The 9961-nt window shown below is 37.3% G+C and overlaps 2 protein-coding genes across 3 annotated transcripts; both read left to right on the top strand.

Moving 5' to 3' along the window:
- The first annotated feature begins 2256 nt into the window (after positions 1-2256).
- On the top strand, positions 2257-4658 carry LOC131669575 (uncharacterized). 2 transcript variants are annotated; one of them, XM_058944543.1, is made up of 3 exons: positions 2257-3240; positions 3645-3869; positions 4060-4658. In XM_058944543.1, the coding sequence occupies exons 1-3, from the start codon at positions 2686-2688 to the stop codon at positions 4312-4314; spliced, it is 1035 nt and encodes a 344-aa protein (XP_058800526.1). In that variant the 5' UTR covers positions 2257-2685; the 3' UTR covers positions 4315-4658. The 2 variants fall into 2 exon arrangements, with proteins under 2 accessions (XP_058800526.1, XP_058800525.1); XM_058944542.1 differs by having other exon boundaries at positions 2257-3264.
- A 3404-nt stretch (positions 4659-8062) lies between these two features.
- On the top strand, positions 8063-9941 carry LOC131669582 (replication factor C subunit 2). Its single transcript, XM_058944564.1, has 6 exons — positions 8063-8247; positions 8448-8715; positions 8795-9043; positions 9116-9325; positions 9420-9533; positions 9604-9941. The coding sequence occupies exons 1-6, from the start codon at positions 8147-8149 to the stop codon at positions 9712-9714; spliced, it is 1053 nt and encodes a 350-aa protein (XP_058800547.1). The 5' UTR covers positions 8063-8146; the 3' UTR covers positions 9715-9941.
- The last annotated feature ends 20 nt before the right edge of the window (positions 9942-9961 follow it).

Genomic DNA, 9961 nt, shown 5'->3' with positions numbered 1-9961 from the left:
CTGAAAGCAAGCCTTGATCTAGCAAGTAGCATACCTGAACGCATAGAGGCCTTCGTGCCTCCTTCGCCCCACCGCTTACTCTTTAGTGAGCTTAGGCGTTAGTGTATCAAGGCCGCTCGTACGCGCACTTACGTCCACACAGCTTTATACTTACACTTCCAAACTCTCGCTCTCTCTCTCTCTCTCTCTCTCTACCTCTTGTCTGTCTCACAGTTCTTATCTTCTTTTACCACTTTTCCAAGTTTTCGTTACTTTTCTTAATTAACTACAAATATTTCGAATTTTTCATGCTAGTTTCACACGGACTACTTTATCAACAAATAGTATAGACTATTTATAACTCATAGCTTTTCAATTTAGTTTTTAAATATGAACGCCAAATAATAAATATATTATTTACTTATTTCCACCTACTTTTTCAACAATTATATATTCAATCAAAAATAAACATCAATGTATTCGCACAGAGTCACGTATCAGCATACAAATACTTTATCAAAAATAAGTAAATTTAAGTTGCACCTAATTTCTTAAGGTTCTTAAAGATCTTCGAGGTCTTACTCTTTGTGATTTTTTTTTAAAGAAGCTCATCGCAATAGATGAAAATAGTACTCAAGATTATCTCTACTAACTTCTACAAGAAGCAAAATCACAAACGATATTCAAAACACGTTAAAAATAATCTTCGTTTTGAGTGGAAAACTCAGGGATCGTATTTTATTTTATCTACTTATATATATGTCGACAGTCTCTAGCTATAAAGTAATTTCGGAAAACTTATTCAATAAATGTTTATCGTGAACGAGTTGATTTGGTGAAAATATGGCTCTTTCTGTTGGCGTATCAGATAGGTCAAATTATGCGAGTAGGTATAGCATAGAGTTAATTTTTTTACAAATAATACAAGTGCACGTACTCTTGATAATAACGTTTCGATGAATTCGCGTAAAAAGTGTAATCAACCAGAATCGCAGAGAAAAGTCGTAAAGGAAAAAGCAGGTAAACTCAAGTGCTTATTCATGTTAAAGGTCATTTACTGTGCGTAATCATACAAACATCGTAATTCGCGTAGGAAATTATTAGAACCGACGGCTGTCTAATTAATAAACAACGCACTTTTATACTTTCATGGCCATTTTCGTCTTTTATTTTTCACTTTTGTTCTTCAGATCGAATTGTGTAAGAATATTGTTGTATAGCAATCGGTACGACATGTATTTGTCATTGAATGTTTCAAATGAATTTATTACCTTTTTGTAAACAGATTCTTTTTTTTTCTTACTATTTGTTGAACAATATCAAACATTTTTTATAAATACTACGGAATTCCATAGCTTCATGTAATTATAACTAATTTTATCGAAGTAAATTTTTAAGAGAATACATTCAAAAATAGATCTTTTATTATATTTTTTAGACGTTTAGATATCTTAAATTTCGATGCCCTTTATTTAAAATGTATCATTCTGGACGAAATAATCAGATTTAAGAACCATATTTGCTATCAATTTTAAAATAGAAATAAAATTTAGATATAATATGTTTAGGTTATAAATGTTATGTTGAATAAATGTTTGAAAAATGGTAGAATAGTTTTACAATCCAGGGATAAAATAATTGACCAGAATAAAATGGTAAGTATCATTAGCAGAAGAATATTAATGTAGTATGTGAAAAGGTCGAGATGGATGGTAGAACAAACTAAAAAATGTTAAATTAAAAATGTTTTTATTTTATTTTCAGAGAGAAAATTCTTAATTTAGGAAATGCTCATGTAAATATGCGGCAAATTTAAGAACCTCTTTTTGTAATGTGATTTACAGAGTTTTTCTAGAGATGAGCAATCAACAAAAATTTCATATTTGTAGCGTATAATAATTAACAATGCAAAAGTAGACGCACAACATACATTGCAAATTTACGCGAGTTTCATTTCCCAAGTTCTGCAAACGTGTCTGAATTAGCTTTTGAATATACATAGTCTTTTTAATAATTCTTATAGTCGTATGCACACCGAACCGTTAAAATATTCAGATGTGTAGTTTCTCTTTTATTACTTCATTAATTTTTCAGTAATAATCATAAAAATAATCGAAAAATTATTGATGATTTTGACAACTAGTTTGACTGCTGTAGTTGTGTATTTGTAAAAGAATATGTATTAAATTATCAACGAATAATATAGACATAGATTAGTTAGGTTACTAAAATAAAAAAAAATACTTAATATAATTGTATCTTGAAATAATTCTTCAGAGGAAAACGAATATTTGAATGTGCGCCTCGATTTACATATGAAGTTTAAACTTCTCTTAGAATTTTTTCAAAACGCTATATTATACTTGAATTCTCCGTACTGAATTCGCAAGAGTCTAATTTGCATCGAAAGATCTGAAGCTCACTCGCCGTATCGTTCGGATACGGGGTAGCATCACTCGTGAAGACCAGCTACAGCACGTTCGAGACACGAACGTAGAAATACAAGTGCCAGCGCTTGACAATTATACGAGCGTCGCAGCAATTCTCTTGGCATACGTACGTCGATGCACGTAGAGAGGCGTTGCTTCGGAGAAAGGTGCTAGGCGCAAGAGCGTCGGACTAGAGCGAGTCGCCTTTGCCGTGACGGGTCGGTCTGCGACTTTCACCGGCACACAGCCGATCGGCATCAAGCAGCAAATTCGGAAAATGGCCAGTGTGCGTCGGTCGCGAGGAAAGCCGCGAAAGCAGGCGCAGTCAGCTAGCACACGTATGGTAGTTTGCGCTCGGCCAAGGTCCTTCGCGCGCGATGCCAGCGTTCGCAGGTCCTCTCAAGCGTGCAGCGCGTCTTCTCGGTCGAGACTATATTTACGCGCAAAGACGAGTAACAGGTCGCCAGTTACTCGAGGCACCTGCTCGCGAGCGCCGCGAGGCTGTCTTGCATTACGCAACCGACTAGCCGCCGCGGTCGTTTCCAAGACCGAGCCCGCCTCTCCGCGCGTCACTCTCGCACTCGCACTCGGCGTTTTATTGCACCTGCCAGCGGCAGCGCGCGCTCTCCGCCCAAAGTGCATTCCAAGTGACACTCGGCACTTCCGGACAACAAAGATGCAGTCGTTCGCGCGCTTGCTGCTCGCAATTGGCTTGGTTTGCGCTGCGTCTGCCGGCCCCGTCGAGGACGGATCGGCGCACGCAAGCAGCGACCGCACGCTCTTCATCAGAAGCCTGCCCGGCTATCCCGGCAGCAGGAGCAACGTTTATGAGGTTTACATGGAACCTTATCTTTTTGTGAGCACTCATTTTCAAATACCCAATTTTTTTCATTAATTTTTTCATTCCTTTAGACCTATATTATTTTTTAGTAAATATCTGATTTTTTCATATTTTTGTACCTCGGCACTCAGTAGTTTGTAGTTATTAAAAATCAAGCGACAAACAATCAATTTTTAGTACCATGAAATAATAAAATGTAACGTTAACGATGTACTTTTTTTAGTGGAAAACAGGGAATGATTGTTTTTGGTAAAGTATCGCATGAACATATTGATCTTACATGATCTTCAATACCACAAGACAATTGATTTGTCTCTCTCTCAAAAAAAAAAAAAAAAAAAATAGTCTGTTACATCGCCGGAACTAATTGATCTTTTACGACCCTAAAATTATAGGCAATAGGTCTAAAAGCCACGGTAGAATTGAGAGCTCTTGGTGAGGACGGGAATCCCGTAGAAGGGCCAAGGGGACTCCTTACTCTTGAACAACACCCGAATGGAGTGAGAATATACGGAACAATAACGGGTCTCGCCAAAGGTCTTCATGGTTTCCATGTACACGAAAAGGGAGATTTATCTAAAGGCTGTGGCTCGGCTGGACCTCACTTCAACCCTTATTTGGCACGTTTCACATATATTGACTTACATAAATAAGCACTAAGATATCTATCGATTAAAATATCAAGTATTATGTGTATCAGTGATATGTATCACTGATTTAATTGGCTCATGTTCAGAAGCATATTCGTTAAAAGACAAATTAGAAAATGACGCATACGAATAATATCGGAGGAATATAACGATGTTGCAGGTAAATCACGGCGCTCCAAATGATCCTTTGCGTCACGTCGGCGATTTAGGCAACATCGAGGCAGGCGAGGATGGAGTGGCTCAAATAGACGGTGTCGATCATTACTTGACACTGACCGGTGTCCGTGGTGCTATAGGCAGGGCCATTGTTGTGCACGAGAAACAGGACGACCTCGGTCGCGGCGGTACCGAGGAAAGCGCCAAAACTGGATCGGCTGGAGCTCGTCTTGCTTGCGGCGTTGTTGGCTTCATTTAGCTCTCGCTCTCGCTCTTTACTCTCCCTTGATACCCTCTCCAACTCGGACATTTTTTTTATCAGTCACCTACAGCGCAACCTTCCCAACGTTTCCACTTTATTTTATGCAGATAGTTGTAGCCAGATAAAAATAACTATACACGTTGCTCATCGCTTTAGACAAACTGCCAATTTAATAGCCAGATACTTCCTTGTTGACATCATTTACCAATTCAATCAACGTGCTTTCATTTTTTTATGTGTTCATTCGTCAATGCTGTGCTGTTAATATTTTTAGATTTATTTTTGTAAAATCGTTTTTGAACGGTAGCGAGGACAAAATAAAGTATTTCCATGAAAATGTCTAAAGCTATCAATGTTTTTAATACATTTTTTTATCCACGCACGCATAAAATCGCGGAAAATCTGAAAATGGTTTATTTTATAGTCAGGGCACGTACAATAAAGGTAAGCCGATAGCCATAGGTTATCAAAGTCGAATAACGTTTTAGTAAGCTTGTGAGCGAGTAGTGATGATAACAGCAACCTCTGCAAACGTCGCGATTAGTCAAGCTTCTGATAAATGATTAATAACTTTGCGTGAATGCATTTAACGTTTAACGAACAATAAAAACACTTGAATTTTAAAAGTAAGTTTGCTTAGACGTTTTATTGTTCAGTTGCTCTGCGCATTTTGCTCTTTTTTTGGCAATCGACTGGTGTCGTAATTGCGTTTTATTCACAGCAGCGCGGCATTAGGCTTACTTTCAGGGGAAAATGTGCCAAACCGTCGCGGCAAGTATATTCCAAGCTGGGCAGGTTGTACGCGAGTGCAAGTAAGCTCTTTCACCTTGACTAACAGTCAACATGGCTTGAATCGATATAGCGATGACGACTACTGTGGATATTGCAGGTGGTCGCGCCACTTTAGTTCGGACAGTGCGCTACTTTGTTGAATCGCCGCTGCACGCGAACGAGGGCCCCGGGGAAGAGCTGGAACGTTAGAACGAAGTGCGAACCTCGAGGGGCGAGGGGCGCACGGGCGAGGAGACTAGTGGGCCAGCGGCTGCTGGTCAATGAATCCGGAGGCCGGGTCGTAGAGGCAGAGCAGGCGGCAGGCGCTGACGCGGTCGTCGGTGGAGCGGGCCCGGCGAGCGAGCGGCTGGGGCGCGCTGAGCTCGAGGACGGCGAGTCGCAGGCGCCGGACGGTTTCGGGCGAGGAGGCGCGCCGCGTGCAGGGCGCGTCCGGGCGATGGCGCGGCGGCGCAGCCGTGCCCGTGCCCGCCGTCGCCACCGCCACCGCAGCTAGGTAGTACGGCATGTGCAGTCCGAGGTGCGCTGCGGGGGCATTGAACCGTCGGCATTAAATAACGATCGCTGCGCTGCCCGCTGCCCGCTGCCCGCTGCCCGCTGCCCGCTCCCTCCAGCTCTCTCGCCCGCCGCGCGTCGCCCCCGACGCTGCGCTCTCCCCGCGTACGTGGCTCTGCGTACACAGCTGCATGTACGTGAATACCCCTCCCCCGCGGACCGCTGGCTATAGGCAGGATCTAGAGCAGCCCGGTTGACCTATCGATCGTCCCCCGACATCGCAATAACAAAGGAAACCGATCGCTAATGCGTCGCCCGCCCGACTCTCTCTCCCTCTCCTCACTCGTCATTGTCAGCGTACCGCGATGACGTTCTCATTATTTATCGTTGCAACGCTGTACCGATTTCCTTTAGTTTCGATTGGGCAACAATTCTTTCAAATGTTCGTGATTTTCTCGGCTCGCGAGCGAACGATCGGCAAATCTACGTGTGCCAACTTGCTTTGCGTCCCTAATCGGTATGATTGGAGTGCAATTTAACATTGCATGCGCCTTCTTCTGCACTTCAGATTTTTATTCTTTTAGCCGTCAACTATTGGACAAATAAACTGCTCGGTTTCCTTTGTCACGGTCTGCACTGGCCATCAAACCTCGCGATACCAAATGACAAAAAGATTGCATCGAAAAAATTCATTGATTAGACCGTTTACAAATAATTTGCTATTAATTTTACACTCGTTCGCAAGTTGCCAATCTATGCCAGAGCTTTCATGTTTAATCCGGTTAAATATCTGTGTATCTATCAACTGGTCCCAAATATCGTCAGCCATATAACTACGTTTCATTTATTTAATAGACTTGATCGAACCTGGAACTTGATCGGCATCTTCCACTAAATTTTCTAAAATGTAAGCCAAGTCAACATCGAAATTGGAGTTGTTTCGTCTGCATCTTGAAAATAACACAAAGCAGTTTGTTGCCGCTTGTTTGATCTTTCGCCACATAATAAGTAGCACACATCTTGGAATAAATTTTTTTTACGTTTCAATATTTTTTTAACTTTTTTTCATATTTTTATCATTCGGTCAGTTATTGTTACTGAGACATCGCCGACAATTTTAGGTTAATCGTCTAATCGTCTAGTTTGTTTTTGTTGATTAAAATGCATTCAATTATTTGTACTACATATCCATTCGAAATTCGATCGATGACTATATAGCCTTTACGATAATCAAACTACATTTTTTGATCTTTCAAGACTGACTAAATTATAATAACTTTACAAGAATCTTCTTTGACAAGCGTCCGCTAATCATTATTTATAGCCTCAATCGCAAGAAATCGCCAATTATGCCTCAAGAATCTCGCATAAAAGAAATCACTGTAATAATAGTCCTGATTCTGTTCACCATACACTTGCACGAATAAATTATACCTCAGAAAAATCCAAATTTTATATAATAATCGTCGTTTGAAAACAAACCTTTGTAGTCGCGAGTTGTGTTTATGTAGAGGCCAATTTTAAAAAAGAAGACTTTAAATTGTAGTGGCCAAATCTGCAACGATTAATGGTGGAAATAATATTTCGAGCAAGTTTCATTTTATTAAACCATTAACTTTGTCGTTGCGAAGAACTACAAGATTTTGACCATATTCTATGGCCATGTTGTTAGATAATAAAAGGTCCGATTTTATTTCAAGCCTCAAGACTGAAGTTGTTCCTTTCATCTTTCAGCACAGTTTGGCTAAGCAATAATAATGCCAAAATTACTCGATTTATATCTAAGTACCTTGACCCCTATAATTTAGCTATTTCAGTCTAAGTTGAAACCATCGTACATATGTCCTTTTATTCATATAGTTATGTATATATGTATATATATTTTTTCCCAGCAAATTAACTCTCTCTATAGATTAGCATTGATAAAATAAATTTAAAAATATACATTTTTAAATTATGTATACATCGCCAATTCAAATATTGTTAGGGATTTTTTTTGTGGCTCACTTGGAAACAAATAAATTATTTGATAGCATTGATTATATCTACCCCGTAATTTTATCATATAGTTTTACGCCGTTACAGTACGAATCTCACCACAAATCAAATAAAAAAACAAACTAAATTTAAAGTGGTCGAGAACTTACGCAGAAGTTCGAATAGATATATATTTGGACAAAATCATTTTAATAAGTTGTACAGTTATTTTCAAACCGCGTGCAACAGTGACCGTTTTATTTTACATTATAAACTTTATATTGGAATAACTCCATATTAATAATTATTATTTATAAAATATTAATACAAAATTTTACAGTTTTAGCTTTAAAAAATTCATTAAAAAAAGAAACTCACAGCGTCATCTTACATCAAACTTCAATACATTTTGTTCGAGACTGGAATCTCGCTCGGTAAAGTTGTTACCGACCTAGTCAAATATGCACAAATATGTTTTCCCGCCGATTGTTATTTGAGTGTCGTATAATTGGAATCGTGTTGATTAAAATTTACAACTGTTAGTTCGTTTTTAATATTACAAAACAAAATGGTTGAGACAGATGACGTTGAAATAATGGAAATTGATGAACCAACAAGTGAATCATCTAAATGTAATCAACAAAAATCTTTGAAATCCAATGTGCCTTGGTAAGATTAACAATTTAAGGTTAACTTTCAATATTTTTGAAAATGCTGTTATCAAATTTTCATTTTTTTGACAAAACAATACTTTAAATTCTTACAACTATTGTATTTATAACTTATTGGGCTTCTACACTGATTAAACTGACTTCAAAATATTTGGTAATGTTTTTTTGTTAATATAGATGCATCTTTCTTTTACTTAGGATAGAAAAATATCGTCCACAAACATTTAGTGATATTGTTGGAAATGAAGATACAGTACAGAGATTATCAGTATTTGCGAAACATGGCAATTGTCCAAATATAATTATTGCAGGCCCACCTGGTGTGGGTAAAACCACAACGATTCTTTGTTTCGCAAAAATTCTGTTAGGTCCATCATTTAAAGATGCTGTTTTAGAATTGAATGCTTCTAATGAAAGAGGTATTGATGTTGTTAGAAATAAAATCAAGATGTTTGCTCAAAAGAAGGTAAGTAAAATTATGTAAAAGATTTCTCACAAGCAAGGACTATGTTTATATTTTAATAATTATTATGTTGATCAAAAAGGTCAATTTACCAGCAGGAAAACATAAAATTATCATATTAGATGAAGCTGATAGTATGACAGATGGTGCACAACAGGCACTTCGTAGAACCATGGAAATATATAGCAGTACAACGAGATTTGCATTAGCTTGTAATAATAGTGAAAAAATTATTGAACCAATTCAATCTAGATGTGCTATGATTCGATATGGAAAACTTACAGATGCTGAAGTATTAGCAAAAGTGCTGGATATTTGTAAAAAAGAAAATGTAAACAGTTTTTCATATATTTTTAGGTAATGGATATATTTGCTTGTGTTCATTCATGTATATATTTTTTAGGTCTCTTATACAGATGATGGTTTGGAAGCTATTATATTTACATCTCAAGGTGATATGCGTCAAGCTCTCAATAATTTGCAGTCTACTGTTAATGGTTTCAATCATGTCAATAGTGAAAATGTTTTCAAAGTGTGTGATGAACCTCATCCATTACTTGTTCAAAATATGTTAGAGACATGCACCCAAGGTGATATTAGCAAAGCATATGGAGTAAGTATTAAGTGTACAATTCAAAGTTTCACTGTAGAAAGACGTTACTCTGTTTAATTGTATTGCTTTTTACAATATTCTAAATTCCTTTTAGATTCTAAAACATTTGTGGGATTTGGGTTACTCTCCTGAAGATATAATAATTAATATATTTAGAGTGGCAAAAAATTTAGACATTGACGAATCTTTAAAACTAGAATTTATTAAGGTACCTCTAATATAAACAATTTCTAATATTATATCATTATAAAAAAATAAATTCTATGTAAAATTTTTAGAGTATCGGCCTTACACACTTGGGAATGGTCAATGGAATAAGCAGTCTTTTACAATTGAACAGTCTTATCGCAAAATTATGTCGTATTGCATTGGATCGTAAGAAAACGTAGTGCGCGATACACATATAAGAAAGATAAAAAAGTTGTATATTTACAAATCGCAAACTTAAAACTAATCAATGCATAGATGAGATCGCTTCGTAATTTATACATTTATTTTGTAATCTTGTATGCTGAATTAAAAACGAGCATATTTTTCATACACTTGTTTAGTATTTAACTTGCATTTAAAACTTGTAAACGTTTTACTTTCATTATGAATGATAATATACGACATGTAATAAATGTAATATTCACA

This window comes from Phymastichus coffea, unplaced genomic scaffold (assembly GCF_024137745.1).
Source record: "Phymastichus coffea isolate CEN01 unplaced genomic scaffold, Cenicafe_Pcof_1.1 PCOF00094, whole genome shotgun sequence".
In the NCBI taxonomy this organism is placed as follows: Eukaryota; Metazoa; Arthropoda; class Insecta; order Hymenoptera; family Eulophidae; genus Phymastichus; species Phymastichus coffea.
Note: the sequence above shows the minus strand (reverse complement) of the source record. Positions and strands in the feature narration are given on the sequence as shown.